The sequence below is a fragment of the Dendropsophus ebraccatus genome, unplaced genomic scaffold, assembly GCF_027789765.1.
Source record: "Dendropsophus ebraccatus isolate aDenEbr1 unplaced genomic scaffold, aDenEbr1.pat pat_scaffold_1901_ctg1, whole genome shotgun sequence".
In the NCBI taxonomy this organism is placed as follows: domain Eukaryota; kingdom Metazoa; phylum Chordata; class Amphibia; order Anura; family Hylidae; genus Dendropsophus; species Dendropsophus ebraccatus.
The window spans coordinates 1-24,651 of NW_027209336.1; the positions used below are offsets into that span (position 1 = coordinate 1).

General features: G+C 42.3%; 1 protein-coding gene across 1 annotated transcript; it reads right to left on the bottom strand.

Moving 5' to 3' along the window:
* Nucleotides 1-2,167: 2,167 nt before the first annotated feature.
* LOC138775689 (GRB10-interacting GYF protein 2-like) lies at nt 2,168-23,485 on the bottom strand (the record flags this gene model as incomplete). Its single annotated transcript, XM_069956001.1, has 15 exons — nt 2,168-2,398; nt 2,761-2,880; nt 4,075-4,281; nt 10,049-10,309; nt 10,575-10,697; nt 13,160-13,260; nt 13,752-13,852; nt 13,935-14,042; nt 15,321-15,412; nt 16,418-16,578; nt 16,708-16,855; nt 19,221-19,471; nt 22,225-22,398; nt 22,485-22,665; nt 23,268-23,485. Coding segments are annotated over 15 exons (2,477 nt in total), but the record flags the coding sequence as incomplete, so codon positions are not given.
* Nucleotides 23,486-24,651: the final 1,166 nt, after the last annotated feature.

Consider the following 24,651-nt stretch of genomic DNA (forward strand, 5'->3'; position numbering starts at 1 on the left):
TAATTTTTTGATATTTTGTTACTTATTAAAAGTTATACAAATGTCTAATGTACATTATTATGGGAAATGCACATATACTGCTATTTCCCTTAGTTTAGTAGATCAGGAAGTATTAGAATTCCTCTCTGAAGAAGTGACGTTCACGACCCAGGGTGTAATTCCTATGGAGTGTCCAGCAGGGGGCGCTCTCTATATAGAAGTCTATGGGACTTTATTGTTTCTATGGGTTTCTATTTATGTAATGTAAATGTTATGTAGCAAGTGGTGCTTTATTGAATGAATACATCTATGGGATACTTTGGGGAGCAAGTGTCCTTGCTCCCCAAAGTATATGCATAAATGTATTAATCAATACATTCGGATATCACAGTAAGCCCGCCGATCCGCCTCATTTCCGGCGCACGCCGATCCGCGGCATTCCCTCCGATCCGGACCATATACATTGAACTACAGCTCCCATCATCTGCTTATAGTATGAACAGGTGATGGGAGCTGTAGCTGGGTAATGATATGACATGCCGCCGGGCGCAGGGGGGAGCGCTCAGTACACAGCAGCTCTCCCCCTCCTCCTCCTCCTTCCGGGATAACTTCCGCCTATAGCATGCTGAGTCCCCTGCTGGCCGCCGCTCTCAGCTCTCATATACCGCTCCCGGCATCAGCGCGGACACCAGGATGCATCTGGAGCCGTATGTATGGGGGGAGAGGGGAGAGCGGCGGCCAGGCAGGGACTCAGCATTGGTATAGGCGGAAGTTATCCCGGAAGGAGGAGGGGGGAGAGCTGCTGTGTACTGAGCGGCTCCCCCTGCGCCCGGCGGCATGTCATATCCATGCCCAGCTACAGCTCCCATCACCTGTTCATACTATAAGCAGATGATGGGAGACTGTAGTTTCAATGTATATGGTCCGGATCGTCGGGAATGCAGCGGATCGGCCGTGCGGCGGATCGGCGGGCTTACTGTGATATCCGAATGTATTGAATTAATACATTTATGCATACTTTAGGGAGCAGGGAACACTTGCTCCCCAAAGTATTCCATAGATGTATTCATTCAATAAAGCACACTGTACATAACATTGCATTACATTAGATAGAAACCCATAGAAACAATAAAGTCCCATAGACTTCTATATAGAGAGCGCCCCCTGCTGGACACTCCATAGAATTACACCCTGGGTCGTGACGTCACTTCTTCAGAGAGAATTCTAACACTTCCTGATCTACTAAATTAAGGGAAATAGCAGTATATGTGCATTTCCCATAATTAATGTACATTAGAAAATTGTATAACTTTTCATAAGTAACAACATATCAAAAATTAATTTTGGCCGGACTTCTCCTTTAACAGCCCTATCCCAAAGTATACTTCCCAACAAAGAGTAAGAAAATTAGGTGTAAACAAAGTCTAAGTTCTAAGTAATTTTGTTGTTCTACTGTATAGCTGTTCTACTGTATACATCTAAGAGCAATGTATTCGCAAATTCTTATATGTCTTTTTTTTTTTAAAGCTGAAATGGTTTTCAGTATGTTATAGTCAGGTGGCTCTATAAAAATTGTGACGAAAACCACCATTAATACTATGTAACTATGTAAAGTAGAAAAAGGATCTACTTTACAATATAAAAACTTTCCCCCCAGTACCCTGTTGATTACACAAGTGTTCAAAGAAGAGAAAGTTGGGAGTATGCTGCAGGCAACCTTTAGCTGAAAACTCTCAGTGTATAAGGCTATAGTCACACAGTGCTATTCTTTATGCATTTTGTTACTTTGTATTATGCAGAAAAATATGTGCAGAAAACTATGTGCAATGTGTGCCTATTTTTTCAATAGAATTACACACAGCAGGTCACACTGTGAGATTGTAAACCCTCGTGGGCAGGGTTCTCTTCCCCCATGTACCGGCCTGCTATTTGCCTTCATGTAATGTGTTTTGATCTTGTATTGTTCCTGTTTGTTACCCCTATCGATAGCGCTCTGGAATTAAGGGCACCTTTTAAATAAATAATAAATAACTGCAGACCATATGTTTACACACATTTCACATACATCAAAAGGAAAAAAAAAGTCAAAATACGTTGCAGAAATTCAAGGCTATCCTGAGAACTTATGAAGTGTATTATGCATCATATTTTTTCTAAGGGGACCATACCCTTTTAATGTGGTACTTACAATAGGAACAGGAGCAGGTGCAGGCGCTACTGGGACAGTTGCCGGCCGACCACGGGCAGACTGTTGCTGCTGCTGTTGCATCTTTTGCATTTGCCTGGCCTCTTCCTGTTGTATCTCAAGGAGAGATTTTGTGGTTACTGTTGGTTTGGCTACATTGCCCCAACCAGGAGCCTTCTGCTGCTGCTGTTGCTGCTGCTGCATAGACTTGAACTCTTGCTGCTGTCGTCTTTGCTGCATTATATAAAAGGAAAATTGTAACATTACACAATTATTTGCTAATCTGTCATTTTCCATGTGCACTATAATTAAAAGGGGTGTTCCTATTCTTAAGTAATCAACTTATGCTTATCAACTTTTGGGAGTCCCACTGATACTAAGAAAAAAGGTGTCACAGGATTCCTCAATTTAAGCGTATTTCAATACTTTTAATTTTTAGTCCTAATAGGGAAGATAAGCATGCCATTGCTTGATACATATTGCAGTCTCATGCCAAAGTCATAAGCAAGAATATTTCCCTTCACTAAAAGCAACAAATTATATTAGAAAGCTCCATACGGGTCATGATTTATTTCCACTTGACAGAATACACAAACCTCTTCTTGATTTTGTCTCTCTTTTTCCTCCTCAAGCTTCTGTATCTCCGCCAGGGATAATGCAGATTGTGAAGCTCCTCCTGAACTCACCTGCTGCCCCCATGTGGATGAAGATGGTAACTGAAACATTAAAAAAAAAAACAAGAAATTGTACTTTCCCCAAAAACCTCACCAGTGTAATATCATCAAAAAATTTTCACAATACACTTAACCAGCAATGTATGTTCTGTCTTTTTCATAAAGAATCTATGACAGACCAGTTCTGCAGTGACTAACCACTGCCCATTGTCTTTAGTATGTGTGGTTCAGGTCCTCATACTGCAGCAGCATCTTTTGTCGTTGCTGCAGTAAATGAGGCTTTAAAGCTCCAACCTGCATTAAAAGAAAAAATCATCGCTTGTCGTTTTCTAAACAAGCGCTTAGGTGATTAACCAGTACATGTAGACAATGATATCAGAGGTCAAGGCAAGCCAATGGACTGTGTGAGTGGCATTACTATAACAAAAAAATTCCTCCTTAATATTTCCTTCATTACCTAACAAGAGCAAGAAGACCGAATAGGCATTATGATTTAGACTATGTTCGCACTACGTACGAGACCGGCCGTTCCGTGACCCCGGACAGGTCACGGAACGGCCGGTCTCTGCCCGGATCATCCCGGCCGGTACTTAAGTACCGGCCGAATGATCTTTCCAGCCGCAGGGTTCTGATGCAGGCGCATCAGTGCACGCCCGCATCAGAACTTCCCCCTGCACACAGTGCAGCAAGCGGACGGAGCAGCTCGCTTCATTGCGTGAACTGACAGGGTTTCCTACAGCCGCAATTCACTGAATTGTGGCCACAGAAAACTGACAAGTCAGTTATTTGCGGGGCCGCGCGGGATCCCGGACGGAGCGTATACCATAGAAGGCAAGGCAATATGCATACTCAACGGCAACATCCGTACTTTTATGTAGTGTGAACATAGCCTTAGAGTGTGTTCCCACGCGCAGGGTTTCTGAAGCCAAAGCCTTATGTGAATGGGGAAAAGCTTCAGTACTTGGCACCACCGCTACTAAAAGTACAGGGACTGAGCACATGTGAATATCTGCAACACAGCAGCACTTGCAACAGAAAACAGGGCTCCTATTTTAAAAGCCAGGATAAACTTTTTATAAGGAAGTATAGTTCACTGCAAGCCATTTTAGCATTATATTACTATCCATTTATCCTCTACTTCTTGTTGACTATGTTATGTATATGTTACCAATCATTAGGGGATAACTGGAAGGGGATCTCACACTGAACAGTGCGGATGGGGTGCAGTTTCCGTACCTTCATTTGTGCAAGTTGTTGTTGCTGCTGCTGTTGTTGCAGACGCCTTAAAGCTTCCTGTTGTTGCTGCCTTTGTCTCTGAAGTTCTTTTTGCCTCTGAGCCTCTTCTCTCTTCTTGCGTTCCTCTTCCTCCTGCCGTAAGCGCGCTTCTTCTAGAAGTCGCCTCGCAGCCTCTTCCTCTTCCCGCGCCCATCTTGCAGCCTCCTCCTAGTAATGGGGAAAGTCAACATATGTTTGCAGTTTAAGTAAAAGGAATGGATGCTGTGTGCCATATTAAAATATTCCACTAGCTGCTGTACTGGCAAACTTGGTTCACAACATGAACTAATTTTTTTCTTCATATTTCAAATAGCATATTTTTATATAGCCTTGCTCAAAGACATCACTATCTGTCCAATAGGCCTTTTGGTTTATGCATTGCAGTGCCATTATGAGCCGTCTGCAGTCGATGGGACTTGTGACCCGAAGTAAAAGGGGCCCTGCTTTAGTTCCCTGTGTAACACGTGATGAATACATATATATGAATGTAACGCAACTAGCAGCAAGTTCAAATGACTGCGGCTAAAAGGTGTGATATCACTGTTTCTAGAAGAAAAACACAAGCGAAAATGACCACCTGGTCCATCTTATGTATGTTTATCCCAGGCAGGTTCACATTCAGTTACCAACCACACCTGCTGGAAGTCTGTTCAAGGAATCTACAACTCATTTAGTAAAATATTTTCTTATGTTGCTCCTGATCTTTTTTCTCAACTAACTTCACATTGTGCCCCTTTGTTCTTGTGCTTTTAATTTTTTTAACTCTTTCCTTTTAAGCCTTATTCAGCCCTTTACAATATTTAAAGGTTTTGATCATCTACTCCCACATTTCCTTCTTACCCCCAGACTATACAGATTTTGTTCTCCAAGTATTTTCTAGTGTGCTTCATGTTTAAAGTTGTATTCCCATCTCAACTAATAGTTATACTTGTACAGCTTGTCAAGGTTATTATTTAACCCCTTAAGGACAGAGCCAATTTCGATTCTTGCGTTTTCGGTTTTTCCTACTTTTGCATAAAAGGCCATAGCACTTGCATTTTTCCACCTAGAGACCCACATGAGCCCTTATTTTTTGCGTCACTAATTGTACTTTGCAATGACAGGCTGAATTTTTGCATAAAGTACACTGCGAAAACAGAAAAAAATTCAAAGTGTGGTGAAATTGAAAAAAAAAAAACGCATTTTGTTTATTTGGGGGAAATGTGTTTTTTACGCCATTCGCCCTGGGGTAAAACTGACTTGTTATATATGTTCCTCAAGTCGGTACGATTAAAACAATATATAACATGTATAACTTATATTGTATCTGATGGCCTGTAAAAAAATTTAAACCATTGTCAACAAATATATGTCACTTAAAACCGCTCCATTCCCAGGCTTATAGCGCTTTTATCCTTTAGTCTATGGGGCTGTGCGAGGTGTCATTTTTGCGCCATGATGTGTTCTTTCTATCGGTACCTTGATTGCGCATATACGACTTTTTGATCGCTTTTTATTACAATTTTTCTGGATTTGATGCGACCAAAAATGCGCAATTTTGCACTTTGGGCTTTTTTTGCGCTGACGCCGTTTACCGTACGAGATGTTTATTTATTTATTTACTTTTATTTATAACCTGGGAAAAGGGGGTGATTCAGACTTTTATTAGGGGAGGGGGCTTTTACTAATAATGACACTTTTTTTTTAACTTTTACACTTATACTAGAAGCCCCCCTGGGGACTTCTAGTATAAGTGCTTTGATTTCTCATTCAGATCTCTGCAGCATAGATATGCTGCAGAGATCAATGAGATAGGCACTCGTTTACTTCCGGCTGCTGCAGCCGGAAGTAAACGAGTGCCGAGCCGGGGACGGCGCCATCTTTGAGCGGTCCCCGGCCGGCTTCAGTTACGGAGATCGCTCCCACTAGACACCAGGGATGACGCTGCGTCCGGTAATCGCATGCAGCTGTCATGTTTGACAGCTGCATCTGATTACTGTATTAGCGGGCACGGCGATCGGACCGTGCTCGCTAATACCAGCGGTCCCGGGCTACAAGTGGCACCCGGGACCGCCGCGCGGCCCCGCTCTGAACTCCCTTACCGGCATCAGGGCGTAAATTTACGCCCGATGTCGTTAAGGGGTTAAGAGTGTATATATATATTATATCTATCTACTTTATCTATATATTTCAGCCTGACCACTACTTTTAAAACAGAGTGGTGGTTCGTAACGTAGACAAGTATAAAAAAAAAAAAAAAGGGGTGAGGAAAAGGAGGCGAGTTTGCTAAATGAATGCATTTACAAAAATATTTACTTAAAGTGATACACTGGAGACTTTTTTCAATACATTGCTTTAACCCCTTAGCGACCCATGACGTATCTGATACGTCATGGCGCCGCGGGGTTCAGACCCCGCTCTGAACGGCGCTGATCCCGGCTGACACGTGCAGCCGGGCAGTGCCTCTGTTAGCCGGCGCGGGTCCCGTTGCCGCGCCGGCTAATTAAGCACTTCAATGCAGCTGTCAAACCTGACAGCTGCATTGAAGTGCTTTATGCACAACATCCCTGGTGTCTAGTGGGTCGGATCTCCCCCCCGCGATGCGATCGCGGGGGGGAGATCCGTTCTTCTGGCCGTGCCGGGCCTCAGCGTCGGAATGACGCTGATCCCGGCTCGGCAGTAGATTGCTATGGCCTGCAGCAGGCCATAGCAACCTATGACCGATCTCATGGATCTTTGCTGTGTATATACACAGCATTGATCTCTATGAGAGATCAGTGCTATGTATATACAAGCCCCCCAGGGGGCTTCTAGTCCATGTAAAAAAAAAAAAAAGAGTAAAAAAGTGTTATTAATAAAAAATCCCCTCCCCTAATAAAAGTCCAAATCACCCCCCTTTTCCCATTTTATAAATATAAATTAATAAATAAACATATTTAGTATCACCGCGCACGTAATCGCCCGAACTATTAATTAATCACATTCCTGATCTCGCACGGTAAACGGCGTAAGCGCAAAAAAAATCCCAAAGTGCAAAATTGCGCATTTTTGGTCGCATCAAATCCAGAAAAAATGTAATAAAAAGCGATCAAAAAGTCGTATATGCGCAATCAGGGTACCGGTAGAAAAAACGCATCATGGCGCAAAAACTGACACCTCACACAGCCCCATAGACCAAAGGATAAAAGCGCTATAAGCCTGGGAATGGAGCGATTTTAAGTGACATATATTCGTTAACAATGGTTTGAATTTTTTACAGGCCATCCGATACAATATAAGTTATACATGTTATATATCATAGTAATCGTAACGACTTGAGGAACATGCATAACAAGTCAGTTTTACCATAGGGCGAACGGCGTAAATGCAAAACTCCCCGAAATCAAAACAAATTCATTTTTTTTTTCAATTTGACAGCGCAAATGATTTTTTTCCGGTTTCACAACATATTTTACGGAAAAATTATGCCTGTAATTGCAAAGTACAATTGGTTTCGCAAAAAATAAGCACTCATATAAGTCTCTAGGTGAAAAAATGCAAGCGCTATGGACTTTTAAACATAAAATGGAAAAAGCAAAAGCGCAAAAAACGAAAATTGGCTTGGACCTTAAGGGGTTAATAAAGTTATATTACTGTGTAATAAAACTTTTTTTTTAATTTAGGTATACACTTCCGTTTTGACACGGCCCCCTCTGTTGCCACCTAACTTTGTGTCACCCTGCAGTTCCCGATCTCCTGATCTGTTCTAGCATACAGAGCGCTGTACAGAGTAGGGTTTGTTCTCCCCATATACTGTTTCCTCGTATATACTATACGGGGGAAGAAGGTGATTCCTTCTTGTTTGCCAGCCCCTATTCCCGCATATGCTGTATATATAAGAATATACAGTATATTAAGGGAGCAAATCCTGCTCTGCAAAGTGTTGTTCAGCAGCGCTAGAACAAAACAGGAGATTGACCATTACTGCTGCCACTAAACGGAGGAGTGTACATAAATAAAAATATTTGAAAAAAAAAAAAAAGTTTTTAATGATATAAGTCAGGCATGTCCAAAGTCCGTCTGGAGGGCCATTTGCGGCCCGCATTCCAAACTTTTACGGCCCCCCAGGTATCCAGCTTGCTATTATCTGCCTGTGTTATAAAGCATATAGCATGTAAAATGGTCGGCCCTCGCACATGTTCACTTCATCAAATTTGGCACTCTTCGAAAAAAGTTTGGACATGCCTGATATAAGTGATATAACTTTATTAGAGCAATGTATTAGCAAAAAAAAAAAAAATTGCTCAGTCTCTGGATTGTCCCCCACAAGTTAAGCTGCGTTATTCTAGAGGTAAATACCCCTTTAGGGTGCGTTCACACCTACAGGATCTGCAGCAGATCTGCAGCAGATCTGCTGCAGATCTGCTGCAGATCTGCTGCAGATCTGCTGCAGATCTGCTGCAGATCTGCTGCAGATCTGCTGCAGATCTGCTGCAGATCTGCTGCAGATCTGCTGCAGATCTGCTGCAGATCTGTTGCAGATCTGTTGCAGATCTGTTGCAGATCTGTTGCAGATCTGTTGCAGATCTGTTGCAGATCTGTTGCAGATCTGTTGCAGATCTGTTGCAGATCTGTTGCAGATCTGTTGCAGATCTGTTGCAGATCTGTTGCAGATCTGTTGCAGATCTGTTCAGATATTTAAATGAAATCTGCTGCAGAAAATCAGCTGCAGATCCTGTAGGTGTGAACGCACCATTAAGACCTTTTTTGTGGGGGTATTCTTTTGGAGATTGCTGTGCAATTTTAATTAAATAGTGCTAATAAAGCAAGTATTTTGTAGTAATATGCTAAGAGATGGCACAGAGCCCTATACAAGGGCTGTTCCAATAGTGAAGTAATTGGTTGTACTGACTCTCAGAGCGTGTGGTAAAATGAACAGCAAACACACAAAAGGTAATTGAATCAGCTTCACCCCTCCCAACCATCAGTGAGAAACATTTACATATGCACATTTGTATATAATTTTGTGATTCGTTACATTATATGTCCCTCCACACAAGGTATCCAGGCATCCCTGAGAAGGATACTGAACATGGGAATCAAGCCCAGTACACCCTTACACTACTAGTGACACTGTCTTTTTTCTTGGGCATTTTAGTTCTGTGGTTTCACTTTATTGGTATGTAAAACCGGAATTTTGACCTTTGATTTATTACCTACTTTCAGGTGCATTGGGACCTTAATGTGCACAGGTAGAGTCTACATTTAACAGAGTTTTTAATACTTTTAAGGATTGGCTGTATGGGAAATAACTGATCTTAATAACGATACCTATTGTTACATAACTGGCTACTTGGAGTGTGCTTATTGGGCTCGTAACATACCGCCTGTTCTTTTCTTTTTTTGGGCTAACATGTGAGTTTGGGTATGTGGCCATAACATCATTAGCGGCATTCTTTGTGTGGTACCTGCCCACACTTTTGTATTAATCCGCTGCCTCTCCGCGTTCAATATCAAATCACTTAGAAGAGTATCTCTAGCGATACATTGAGAAGTCTCCATTACGTAACACCATATCTTTCTAGTATCTTAACTGCTGTTCTGTTGAAAGCAATATGTGTTTATGACAGCAGATCTTCTAATCATGAGCCCTGAATATGAAACTGTATAGACACAACATTAAATTATATATCGTTATGCAAGTAGTATGCAGAAAGTAATGGATGCTGTACTTAGAGCTATGTATAAGAAAAAAAAAATGTTCAGATATTTAAAGAGAACTATTAAGATATCAAATCTGGGTTAAAAAAACAAAAAAAAAAACAAAAAAAAAAAAAATATATATATATATATATATATATATATATATATATATATATATATATATATATATTTTTTTTTTTTTTTTTCCCCTAATTGGTTGTGAAATCTGGACAGCTTATTTTACTCACATACAACTATGTAGTTTTGATTTTACCTGCTTTCTTTGAAGCTCTTCCCTTTTTCTCTTTTCCTCTTCTTCCAGTTTCTTTTCTTCCTCTTTTCTCCTTCTCTCTTCTTCTATCCTCTTTCTCTCTTCTTCAAGTCTCCGCCTTTCCTCCTCTTGCCTTCTCCTCTCCTCTTCCTGACGCCTTCTTTCCTCCAGGAGCCTTCGCTCCTCTTCCCTTTTTCTCTCCTCCTCCTCAATTTGCCTTCTCAGCGCCAACTCCTGTTCTCTCTGCCGCCGCAGGGCTTCCTCCTGAAAGTTTAAATGTGTATCATTTGTATCATTCCATGCTAACACTTCAAAAGAATAGAGCAATACTATGTGCAAACATATATTGACCTTCAGCTTTTTCATTGCCCTCAACTAAGTGTTCACAATCCCATATACTTTACTTTGGAAACCTTCAGAGAGGTTATCCAAAATAAAAACCCAAGGGGTAAGACAACTGGAAACATCACTGCTCTCTACCAATGTCAAACATACGTCTAGACTAAGTCTAAAAGTAGATATGTAATACCTGCTTCCGACGCGCAAGTTCTAGTTCCTCTTTTCTTTTTCTCTCCTCCTCTTCAAGACGCCTGCGCTGTTCTTCCTCTTCTTTTTTTGCCCTTAACTCTGCTTCCCTCCTTTCCTGTTCAAGCTATAAAACAGTTTTGCAGTGTATTTTTCCATAATAAATGATAAGGCACTATATATTACTGGTGACACAAGGTTTAATATAACAGACTGTGCAACTTCTGAAGTCCAGCAGATATCACTTAAAGTGGTTGCAGAGTTCCCACAGGACAGTAATTAAAAACCAACAAACACACACAAAAAACAACAACACCAACTATGGGATGGCCATGTACAGACCCAAATATATTTCAGTGTTTTCAAAAACTAGAAGCAGAGGATGAAATGGATATTTCCATAATTACTATCATCCCATGACCAAGGCTAAAAGCAGCCGAACAGCACATATGAACAGACTGTATAGGGAACACCCTTTTGACAAGAGGAATGACGAAACCCAGTCAATATATTCATAAATGTTCAAGAGAAACAACAGAGAAACAACACAATGCAGTTGAAAGAAAGAGGCTACCAAACTTTTTCCCATAGGAAATGCAAGTATCGACTAAAAAAAAACATGTCCTTTGTAAACTGATAATAAAATATAGATATGTATAAATACAAACAGAACAACAACAAAGTAGGTATGAGTCCTATAGTCCGCTTAGCTGGTGGATTAAGAGCTTTGTCAACTTGGGTACAAATTTCAACCCACATTTGGATAAGCATACATAGGCATAGATCTCTAGAAGCTGCCACAAAAACGGTTATTTGTAATTTTAACTTATACTGCAATTACTGGCAAAACGGAAACTATTCTACAGAAATCAGGGCAGTATGACGGCTCAGTGGTTAGCACTGTTCTATTAGCTCTTGGATTTACATCTACAAGGAGTTTGTACATTTTCCCCATGTTTGTGTAGGTTTTCTCCGGGTACTCCCGTTTCTGCCCTTTATACAAAAAAAAACCATACTGACAGGTTGATTCTGAATTTAGATTCGGACAGGGACCAATGTGAGCAACACCATCCTCTATACCAAAGTTTCCCAACCGGGGTGCCGCGGCACACTGGGGTGCCAGGAGAACCCGCCAGGGGTGCCGCGGGATCCCGGTGGGAAATGTGCGCCGTCACTTTAAGCATCCCGAGAAGCTGCGGCCGCGGAGCTTCTCGGGATGCACAGATAACTTTGATGTTCCGCCCGCACAGTGAGCGGGCGGAACATTAAAGTGAGCATAATGTAGCAGCAGGAAGTGTCAGCATCCTGCTCCTAAATTAACTCCCATAGGCTGCCGGCACTTCATACCAGCAGCCTATGGGAAGCCAGGACGTGACCTCTCTGGCAGGCGTGATGATGTGACGTCATCATGCCTGCCGGACGTCCCGTCCCTGCGGCTCGCAAGATGGAGCCAGAAGTGGAGGAGAGCTTCTGCATGGAGCCACAGCGTGGATTAGGTGAGTAGGATGTTTGTTTGTTTTTTAGAGGCAGAGCAGGGGGTATTATTAGTTTATGGGGACCACCTCTGGGGGCATTATTAGTTCATGGGGGGCACCTCTGGGGGCATTATTAGTTCATGGGGGGCACCTCTGGGGGCATTATTAGTTCATGGGGGGCACCTCTGGGGGCATTATTAGTTCATGGGGGCACCTCTGGGGGCATTATTAGCTTATGGGGGCACTTCTGGGGGCATTATTAGTATGTGAGGGCACCTCTGGGGGCATTATTAGTATGTGGGGGCACCTCTGGGGGAATTATTAGTTCATGGGGGCACCTCTGGGGGAATTATTAGTTCATGGGGGCACCTCTGGGGGCATTATTAGTTCATGGGGGGCACCTCTGGGGGCATTATTAGTTCATGGGGGCACCTCTGGGGGCATTATTAGTTCATGGGGGCACCTCTGGGGGCATTATTAGTTCATGGGGGCACCTCTGGGGGCATTATTATTTCATGGGGGCACCTCTGAGGGCATTATTAGTTCATGGGGGGCACCTCTGAGGGCATTATTAGTTCATGGGGGGCACCTCTGAGGGCATTATTAGTTCATGGTGGCACCTCTTGGGGCATTATTAGTTCATGGGGCACAGCAGGGGGCATTATTAGCTCATGGGGGCACAGCAGGGGATCCTACATACAGGGGGCATCCCACATTCCTACTCGCTTTACTGCACATAACACCAAACAGCGCAGCTACTTTGGGAGCCTACAGGAGGGAGAAAGGAAAGGAAGTTGCTAGAAATGTGCGGAGCCTAAATTGTTTGTCTCGCAGGTTCTGAGGGGATGAAACGTATCTGGAAGGAATCATCATGGAGGACTGGACTGGATGGAGAGGAAAAGGGAAAGTGACACCTCAGATCAAAGAAGACGTTACCTGTGAGTCATTGTATGACCGTTTTCTTATTTTGTAGAACATTATTTAGTAGGGGTGCCCCGAGGAAATTTTTTTTCCCAAGGGGTGCCCCGAGGTGGAAAAGGTTGGGAAGCACTGCTCTATACAATACTCTGAATTATATCAAATATAAAGTAAACAAATTTGTTGCTCCACATACCTTGGCTGCTTTCGCCTTCTCCAGCTGTTCCAGCTGCTCCCTGGTAGCTCCCTGAGATACTGACTCTACAGGCAGGTCCCACACACTGCTTCCTTCCCACACTGCAAGAAGAAGAAAAGTGAGCCTGTCAGCAGGATTTTCGCTATGAAGCGGTCTGGTGCGGATGTTTGCAGATCAACTAGATGCATATAGTCAGCCGTGTGGAGACTTTAGCACAACTAGTCACGAAGTCAAGGCTGTAATAGCAGCTATTGCAGAGTGACTAACAAGCTAGAGCTGCTCCATGTCATCTACTGTCTGTCTAGTGCAAGCTCGGGGCCGCTCAAGTACACCTTGATAGATGAGAATATGTCTGACTACATTACTAGTCGCACTGAGGGCTTTTCTTGTGGGAGGCAGAAAACACAGGATCAAAATGGTGATGGTCAAACTTCTTACTTGCACAGGTCACACATGCCTAGAACACTCCCCCATAAAATCCATGATCATCTCCTGTTCATAGGTTTCTACAGTCCATGTAGCTGCTGTAAATCATCTCTTCTGTTAACAGAGAGGCGCCTAAGGCAAGAAAGTAACTCAAAGTGACACTTACTTGTGGGTGGCGGGGCCGCTGTTTGAAGCTCCCATAATGATGTATTATCTGGCACGGACATGGCCCTTGGTAACGTTGGAATCACAGGCTGCTCAGATATCCTAACACAAGCAAATGTTCATTAAGAAAGACTCTAGAAAATATTAAAAATAAAATGCCACCAGAGGTTACAAGGGACATTACCTCATTTTTAGAGCCTGAAACTGCTGTAACAGAAGAGCCAATTGCTGCTGTTGCTGTGAGGAGAGTGCCGCTTTCTGCTGCTGTGCCAAGACTTGGGCATATTGCTGTCTGAAGAAGAAAAGGTAACAAATAATTGCTAAAGTAATAATAATGGGAATCAAACAACACATAATGCAAATAAAGGGTTATTCCCATCTTATAAAATATATCACTAGAATATGCCACTACTCTGGTCAGTGGGGGCTCAACTGTAGGGACCCCTACTGATTCTTAGAATGAAGAGGACTCCGTGTTGAGTTCGGTTTTCTGCTGGTGACATTTCCACACCACAGAGGGGCATTCCTCATTTCACCTAGGTGCAGAGATCCATTGCTGCTTTCACAAAAGTCCCCTGATGAAGCTCTCTGTACAGCAGATGACTAGTGCACTGCTACAGGATACAGGACTAAACCAGTGTTGGTTGCCTTTTCTTCCTAGGATCACTGGGGGTACTAGAGAGCCGACTCCCACCATACCATATTTTAGCCAAATCCTGCAGTGGCTAATGACCAAGTCTTAACTGGAAACTGACTGCCATGTAAGCAGTATAAGGGCATCTTTTCTAGCCTATAGCTGTGTAAGCAGTGAGGCTATCCATCCCTCCATGTAATTGTCTGAGGCTGACATCTTTTCTAGCAGACAGTTTGCCTATAAAGTGTACCAGTTATCAGAAAACCTGTGACATGTCCTAGGGAGTTTTAATTAGTTGGGGTCTGGGTGTTCAGCAACCGGACTATTAGCAGACAAAGTGACCATGTGTTTCTCTCCTCGCTATAAGAGAAAGATCGTTCCATAGACTTACATATAATGCAGCCTCTGTCACATGACACAGAGCTAGGAGAGAAAGAACTACACATGCACTTTCGATGATTTTTTTAGTAAACATTTCGGGGGCTGAAAACTCAGACTCTGACCACATGTCTCTATGACAGTGTAAAGACAGTGCCCATTTAAACAGGAATCGGAAGGTGCAAGGCGTCAGAACCCCAATTATCAGGATAAGTAGCCTAGCATCAGGATAGGTCATCAATACAGAAGTCCCAGAAAACCCATTCAAGTAAATAAATCAAAACTGCTATCTCACATGTGCATAAAGAAATACAAGTGCTCTTTATGCACTAAACAGAGAAAGAAGAGGAGCTGTCAAAATGACTGTCAGCACATCTCCTTGTCTCCAGCTACAGCTGGATGTACCAACAGGGATTGTGAAATCCCCACTTTTCAAATGTTCCTCCTAATCAATGGAGCAATTCATGTAACATACATTACTGCATTGCACAATACAATTTACTAATATACGGAGATTAAAGAGCAGCACAACCTTGTACTAAAAGAACACACACTCACTGGATAAGAAATTGTTGATAATGCAACTGTTGTAACTGGTATAGTGCAGTCATGTCCTGGTGCCGACCTATATGTTCTGGGCCCAATTCACTCTGTAAGAGATCAAATAAACAAAACTCATTTAAAAACAAAAAACAGAACCTTTGACATACAGGCATTTAAAGAATAATTATTGGAGCTACTCGCTCTCAAGGCTTTACAGATCAAAAGAAAAAAAAACAATGACCTCGGTTCGCTTCAACACGGTTTTATCATGCACGTCCCTCTGCGATTGATTGACAAGAAGGGTACAGCTTACATCACTGAGCCCTGCTCTATTCTCACGCCTGCGTTATGCCTGCAAATAGCGGCACAGGCACAGTGAGCTGTTAAACCATGGCTTGCCTTCTTACCATTCACCATGCTTGCACCAGGCAATTGACAAAGCCAATACCGTGCAGCTCCTGTCTGTCAGCAAAGGCGCAGTAAATGTAAGAAAGCAGACTTTAATAGTATTACTGATCAGTTAGCATACAGTGACTGTGCTATCCACAATAGGGGTATTAGCTTGCTTGAACTGTGTGTCACAACTTCTGTGTGGAAACAAAAAACACAGCATTATTAGTAAGTTGCCATAAAATAAATGCAATTCTGGCAGGCGTTGGCTTACTTGGACTACTACCTCCATTGTGAATGACACCTTGCCAATAATATTAGAACAATCTCAACCAGTCTCTTCTCATGCTATTGCTTTTTGATGCTTTAGTTATACCTACTGTGTCATTACCATAAGGGTCTATATTACTTTTATTATCCTATTTACAAGTTTAATATTGCACATCTAACAACAAGACCCCAATGGTCAAAATATGTGTTTTCCATGTTATGATACGGTTTATTAAAAGTCACATGTTGATTATACCATTTCCATAAATGTTCTTCGCATCCTTGAAAGTGGGTGGCATAGCATTCATTTACCTATTTTTTACACTATGGGTACAAGTGTTTATTACCCAAACTCTGTTTTTATTTCTAGCACCTGAAACCATAGTAGTTCCAGTACAGATGTGGCGATAAGCTTGGGAACATGGGAAACAACGTTAAGTAAAGTCACTTACTAGTCTGGGAGCTGGGGGTGTGATAAAAGGCACTCTGCCCCATAATTTAATGATGTCCCCAAGGGGCTGAAAAACCTCATCACATACTCTCCTTAACAACAAAGTCATAGGAAAGTAGCCGGCTTGATACCACTCTGCCATCTCTCTATTACTGAAGGGACCTATAAAATAAAGATTTGTACCATGTAAAACAATTACAAAAATAACAATCACTTAGACATCATTAAAAACCGGAGAGGGGAAAAGTACAAGTGTAGCATCATTAAAGAGAGCAATGTAAAAAGGCTTACCCTGAATCTCTCCCTGCGGATCTTTGTAGTACCACTTCTGCTGAAGTTCTGGAGAATGTCCTTTTGCTCGGTGATCTGGTGCTTTGCCTGTTACTCTCTCATCATCTAGCGTCCCGTCCTGCAGGTACGCCACCATCTGCTGTGCTTGCTGTAGAAAAAAAACACTCTTCAGCATATTGATGCATACTGAATATAGGCCCAGATTTATCAAAAGTGAGTAAATCCGCAACTGGTGTAAACTGCCCACAGTAACCAATGCAGCTCTGGTAAAATGAAAGCTGAGCTGTGATTGGCTGCTATGGGCAGTTTAAACCAGTTTCTACTTTATACATTTCCATAAATCTGGACTGTACGTGAACACCACCAGAGAGGATATCATGTTAGTATTATTATATAGTTATATAGGCATAACCACTTTTACAATCGAGTAACAAGCTGCAACTAATCTGATTTTGCCGCTGTTCAGTTAGATGTCATAAAACTGAAAGAGCTGTACCGAATGTATCAGTGGTGTGCGCTGGTGTTTGCTAGATATGTCAGCAATATTTTGTTCAAGCCTTTCATGAATCTAGTGCCTTTTAAGACCCAGCTTAGATTACAATTATGCCGTATGAATCAGCCCCCAAATGTAGTGTTTCGCCATTATACTATTGTTGGTAGCAGCACTGTCGAGTACCATACCATTATCACAGGACAACTCCCACGATTAGTAAAAAAAAAAAAAAAAAAGTTACAAACACAGTTTTCATAGTTACCATTCCCCCTAAGTCCATCTGTTTGAATTTCCTGCCGTTCCCCATAGACCCCATGATCTCAGGTCTGCATCTTCATTTCTTCTTTACTTCCTGGTTTAGGCTTCCCAAGATGCACTTTGGCTCCTGTGATGTCCAAGTCCCGCCCCTCTTGCAAGTACCCATCCCTCCATTCATTTCCCCTGGTACACTAAACACTGCCCTCTCTCTCTATTCAATCATGCCTCAAAACACACAGGGTCTCAGCCTGCACAGCAGCTACACACACACACACACACACACACACATACTTTCACTTTGCAATGTAAGTAGTGTACACTGCAATGTGAAAGCTGCTGGATCTCTGTCCCTGACTGAGTCAGGACTGTAGGGCCGGAGGAGAAGGGGGGGGGGGGGGGGTTACCTGTAGCTGATAAGATGCAGGGAAAGGAGGAAAGAAACAGATAAGACTTCTTCCCTCACTGACTCCTCTCAAAGGAGGGAAGGGGGTCATGTAGCTGACAGCTTGCTGGGAGACAGGCACCAGGGAAAATAAATAAAGCAACTCACTGACTGACTTTATGGATGAGGGAGAGAGGAGGGGGATCTGTGTAGCTTATGTGCTGGAAGAAGTCAGTGAAGAAAAGCAGAAGAAATCATTCACTGACAGCAAGCGGCCTTCTCTGTTGCTGCACAATGTCAGATGGCTTGCAGCTTGTTCAGCCAATCGGAGCTGAGCAAGCCGAGTCACCTGACAAGGCAGGAGAGGGAGGCTGGTGTAACAGGGCTTAGACCATCCCTCCTCTTGATGCAGACATTGTCACAAGATGGTGCAGACAAAGGAGCCTGGGGTCGACAGTAATTAGGTATGTATGAGTTTCCTACACTTCCAGGAAGTGGGGAGGATAGGGAAGGGGGGCAGATAGGTGATTGAAGCACATGGCAAAGTTATACAACTTTGTAATGTGTTTCAATAAATGGAAAAAAAAGTTGTTTTTTACCAGAGTTGTCCTTTAAAGCAGTCTATTTAGCACCTGTATTACATCTGTATTTGTGTACCTAAATACAAAGCTAAGTGGGTCCATATTATAAATGTATATACCTATGTGAAAAGGGTCTACGAGTCTCAATCAGCAATCCACATTGTCAATGCTCAGGAAGCCTAAACACTGATATAAGCAGCTATTTTCTTAGTAGCCAAAGTTTTGCAGAATGTCTTGCACTGCAGGATCATCTTTATCTGTGGTCTGAAGGCGCCCAATTTACACTTTTATCCCTCTATGCTTTCGCTGAGTAGTTAGAGAAACTCAGACCCATCAGCAATGCTTCAATTTCAAATTCTCAGATAACCTCCCTGTCACACACCTCACTTAACTTAAAGTGTCACTGTCATTATAATTTTCAAAATCTAAGGCTGCATTTACACAATCCGGATGGGCATGGGATAGGGAATCCCTGTCCTGGGGTGTTTCCCCGCACGGCATGATATCGATATCCCTTGCCGGGTGGGGAAACCGCCCAGTACAGGGATTCACTGTCCGTGTGGTCCGTGCTTCACAGAGCAAACATGGAATGTGTCAATCCAGCCTAAAACAGGGCATATGATACAATGCATGTTTGCAATTTACAATTTATATTTGCAGAGCCTGAAAACAAGAGGCCATTTCAGACTGAAAGATTACAATATAATAACAGACATGCAAGGTTAGTAAACATTATATGTCAATAGTAATGTTTGTTGAAACGCAGCATTATGCATTTGTTCGCTTCATAGGCCTTTACCTGCTCTAGGTGTTCCAGTCCATCCTCTTCATCAGGTTCAGGTATAAGCGTTCCCATACCTGGTGCAGCACAGGGAGGAGAAGGCCCTGAGGAGAGGTCAGTCCGAGTAGGAGGGGAATGAATGGCTGGTCCTTGAGGAGGATCTTTGACTTGTTGAGCTGCAGTGCTTTGGCTAAATGCAGGAGAAGGGGGGTGAGGTATTGAAGGAGCTGAAGACTCGGGGGAATTTCTGGAACCATGAGACACACATTCTAAAAAAAAAAAAAAACAGGATAAGAAAACAAATGTGACATCAGGATGGGATAAGTGAAAAAGGAATTGTATAGTTTAAAGAGTCACTGTCGTATTTTTTTTTTCTGCAGAAATCAATAGTCCAGGCGATTTTAAGAAACTTTGTAATTGGGTTTATTAGCCAAATATGCCATTATCTCCATTTAAAAAGCCTTTTCCCAGGTCCCCCCCTCCTCTCCTTTCTGTCATCCACTGCAAAAAATTCAGGAAATTGTGACTTGTTGCATCAGACATACTCTGTCTGTTCTATAGAGAAGGGAGGGGAGGGGGGAGGAGGGAAGAGGGAGTTAGCCAACAGCAGAAAGCCAAGAACAGAGGATTACAGGCACAGAGCTAGGTGACAGCTGTAATCAGACCTCAGAGAGGTTAGTGGTGACTGTCAAAGGAGATTTGACAGGTAAGGGATTAGTAGATTAACTCTTTGTTGTCCTGTTTTGGTTTTTTATTTAGCTCTCTCCATAGGAGAACAATGAAGACAGGAGGGAGAGCTTCAAACGGCTTTTTCATGATAAAAATGCATTTTTCGGCTAATAAATCCAATTACAAAGTTTCTTAAAATCGCCTGGACTATTGATTTCTGCCCCCCAAAAAATTTTTCACTACAGTGACACTTTAAGCTGATCAAATGTATTGGTTCTGATCTACTATGAAAAAGCAAAAAGAACGCTAAGACCTGTGATACATATTACATAGCTGCTGACTGAATACTCATTCAGCTGACGGCAATGCCTCCTGATACACACACGCACATACTCTCAATATGAAGAGAGCTCCTGTTCCCAACAAGTCCAGCATAACAATGTCATTTTCCCATAAACCCATGAAATTGAAAAAAAGGATAAATAGTCCACAAGGCTGGACGGCCGTGAATAAAGCAGCCTGGTAAATTACTTATTATAGCAGCTGCAAAATCTAACAACTAGTAAGATCCTAAGAAATTTCTTGTACTATGCCACCAAGGTTTCCAGAAAATAACCAATTACATCTCTACCTATTCAACCACATAAGAACCAACTAGAGATCTGTAGCCAGAGTTAGTCACCATGTCATACATGGTTATGTTGGGACTGGCAGACACCCAAAGTGAAGATGTAATATTCAATCGAGCTGTATGGATGTGTTATTACTACTAAGAAAGTGCACTCTGTCACGTCCACATACATTGTACAGCACTAGCACCTTTTTTGGGAACATAAGCTGTGGGTTATCTTGCATTTGCACTTTATTTTTGTGTTTTGGGATTTATACATTATCATTACTTCAGGGTTGTTTCACTTGCCTACCCATTAGTTACTTAAGGGGGTACTCAGTTGAAAAGGAATATGAAAATATAATAAATAAATATATATATTTACTTATATATATATATATATAATATATATATATATATATATATATATATTATTTTTTTATTTTTTTACACACATCTTTCATTAAAGTTAAATTACTTGGTAATATAACTAAGAAAATGTAAAACATTTTTACATTTATACAGGCAGAAGGGACAACATGGCCCCTCTCCTGCCACCAGTTGCTGTGTCTTGAACCTGTAGTTATTAACACAAAAATAAAGTGAGCACATATATACCTAGATACACATGTGCTACATCCAGTGCTTGGAGTGATATTTCCGTTATAAATGTGCCTATTGGTAAATATTGTGCATATAAATATATTGAAGCTTGTCACACAGGGATGCCCGGTCTCATACACATCAGTAGCAAGTCTGCAATAAAATGTCCACTACAATGCAGATATTGGAAAAAGCCTACCTATTATCCATTGTATGCATATAGTCCTGAGGCAGAGATCATGCTGAAGTTCAGGTTGAGAGCCTGTGGCCCGATGTACTTAGTGTGCAGTCTTCCTGGTGATTTTCCTGCACTAGCACAATAGTTCCTCCTGGCTGGGGATCCTCTGGAGGGACAAAATCCAGAGGATCCACAGCCAGGAGGAGTGAGGTCACTCAGGACTGTTTCAGTTCACTAAGGAACTATTGTGCTAGTGAACAGTGTTACCGGCCGGAACACTGAACTAGCAGGTAAATCACCAGGAAGACTGCACACTAAGTACAGCGGGCCACCGGCTCTCAACCTGAACTTCAGCATGATCTCTGCCTCAGGACTATATGCATACAATGGATAATAGTTAGGCTTTTTCCAATATCTGCATTGTAGTGGACATTTTATTGCAGATTTACTGATGTGTACGAGACCGGGCATCCCTGTGTGACAACAAGCTTCAAGCTGGATGTAGCACATGTATATCTAGGTATATATGTGCTCACTTTATTTTAGTATTTTCACTATCTGGGGAGACATATAGGGTTCTCCTTAACAGCTAGCTGCTATCTTGAAGCTTTATATAGCGGTGTTGATTCTCTTGACACCACAAGGGATCTTATCTTTTATAGTTATTAACATAAGTCTTCCTTTTTAACACAAGTCTTCCTCCTGCTACAGTTGCATATTAGTAACGCTGCTGTATGCAGTGTTAGCGTTACTGAGACTCCCGAAATGTCTATATTAAGGCATATTAACATTAAAACAGACAGCACACTTGGGGAAGCTGTGCAGAGATATGTAACTGTGGCAGGACGAACTCCTAAGATAGCCATTGGTGGCGGCAGAGGGGCTCTGTCAGATGGCAAGTATAGGGAGCAGTGCAATGTATATTAGTTACACATCATTCTTTTACAGAGATCATCTCATACCTTCCTTTTGTATGGGGGGAGTTGGGGCTGATGGGTTTGTATGTAATTTTGCTTCCTGCTCATTATTACTGGACACAGGGGGAGTAGTGCTCTTCTGGACAGGGGAATCTGCTTTAGGTTCCGTTTTCTTTGCAGGGGAAGGTGTCCTGTGCTCCTTCTCCGGAGGTGTGTTCACTGACATAAAGAAAAAGAATTTAATGAACGACAAAATTCAATGCCTTAAAAAAAAATATATACATTTAAGAACAGCAGCAATGTACCTGGTCTTTCTCCAAAGCTGTCACTTTTGCTCAGCTCACTCGACTGCTCTGGTACCTGAACCACTTCTGTCTCTTTGGCATCCTCCAAGTTGCTTCCATCAGAGTCTGAATGCTCTTCTCCATCCAAAGAAGGACGAAAGTCCAGCTCCTGCTCCTCGGGAATAGATTCCTTTTGTACCTTCTAGGAAGAGAAACACATTCAAATGAAAGTCCAAATGTAGTAGTACTACCGTAATGCTAACCATCGTAAGACGCACTGCTTCGACAGTACTGAGCAGAACACAGAAGGTAGCTGGGTACACAGCTTGGCTATATTGAGAAGTCCCACAGCGAGTTAATGCTGTAGCTCCATTCATATGGGGGACCCTCTTCTAGTGATTGATGGGTCTCCCAATAATCAGACCACCATTGACCTGATATATACGACCTAGCCTCTTGAGATAATCCCTTTAAAACAGGGATAAGGAACCTTCGGCCCTCCAGCTGTTGCAAAACTACAATTCCCATCATGCCTGGACAACCACAGGGAAGCTTTGGCTGTCCAGGCATGAGATGGGAATTGTAGTTTTGCAACACCTGGAGGGCCGAAGGTTCCCCATCCCTGCTTTAAAACAAGGCTGGCTCTATCCTTTGAGCAAAACTTGTAATCTAGTCCTAAATGCAAAACAAAGAATAGAGAACAGTTGTCTAAATTAACCAAAACCATACAATACAGATCAAGAAAAATAAATGTAAAAAAATAAATAAAGAGATATACATATATATCCATATAGACACACACACCTTGGAAGGAAGGAATGCCCCTGAGGAATCAAAAGTGCCCGTCTCATCTTCTGCATCCTCCAAGCACCATTCTGGCAAACTGTCCCGCTCATCCTCTGCACTCCCTGAGCCACTACGGGTTCTGCGATAGCCTCGCTCATCATCGCGTTCTCGAAAGTCAAAGTCAAAACGCCTTCGGCGATCTGGGTGCTCTCTCCAGCCTTGACCTCGAGCGCCATCTTTGTTGAACCAAGAAAGAAATTTACAAATTGTTCAAAAGGTTTCCAAGTTAACTTGGAAATATTCCATATTTAAACAGTTACTCCTTCCCTGACGGCACGCGCTCCCTGCTCTCCTGCTGACGCTCTGAACGCACTGCAGCCTGGTGATGGTGATGTAGAAGGTCATCAGCAGAGCTGGGAGAGCACGTCATGCCTTGATTGATATAAGGTTATACAGCAGGATCAGGTTAGAGGGGAACATGGCTAACTTTTGCCACTAAACTCTCTGTAACCTTATGTGGGAATGGACTCCTGTTAGCACTGTTGTATTAAGATGCTATGCTGTAAAGTGTTGAAGAAGCAATATGCTTATAGCCTAAATAAGTGAATCGAGTACCTTTTATTATATAAGGGATGAAGTAAGGCTGGAGTTAATAATCTTTCCACACCATGCCAAATAATCCAAATCCCTGCCTGTCAAGGTACTTAAACATAGCTGGAATTCCTGTAGTGTGTATGGCAGACATATAATCCCACACTAATCAAACCTGCAATTATTACACATATTTACATAGTTACATGCTGTTGAGAATCTATTAGAGCCGGTCCCTGGAGAAGTTTACAGAATGCTGGCAACTAAAGAAAGTCAATGCCAATTTGTCACAAAAGGAAAACCCATTGATCATTCTCGGGTTTAAGCATGTTCATGAACGAGAACAAATTAGTGTAATCTGTATTCGGATACAAGTAAAATCTGTAGGCCTCATTTATGAAGACCGTGTGAGAGGAGAACGTTCCTGCAATCCAATGTAACCAATCACAGCAGAGCTTTTATTTTCCCAAGGTAGTCTTAATAATGGAAACTGTGCTCTGATTGGTTGTTATGGGTAGAAGCTGTCGCTGCAGTGACCAGCACAGCTATTGTGCATGTACGAAGCATTCTGTTTCCAATTCTATACACTGTATTGTGAACACTGCAAATATGACAAAAGAATTATTGGCAGGTCAGATGTAAAACCCCCCATTGAGAAAAGGCCATTGATTACATAGTCTGGAAAAAACCCTATATGCAGCAGTGACCCACTCATGGGTATGATCTGGGGTAGAGCTAAAAACCAACACTACATAGCACGTAACAATTACCCCAAAAGGTATTAAAGCCGCAGGGAGAGTGATCTCGCTCC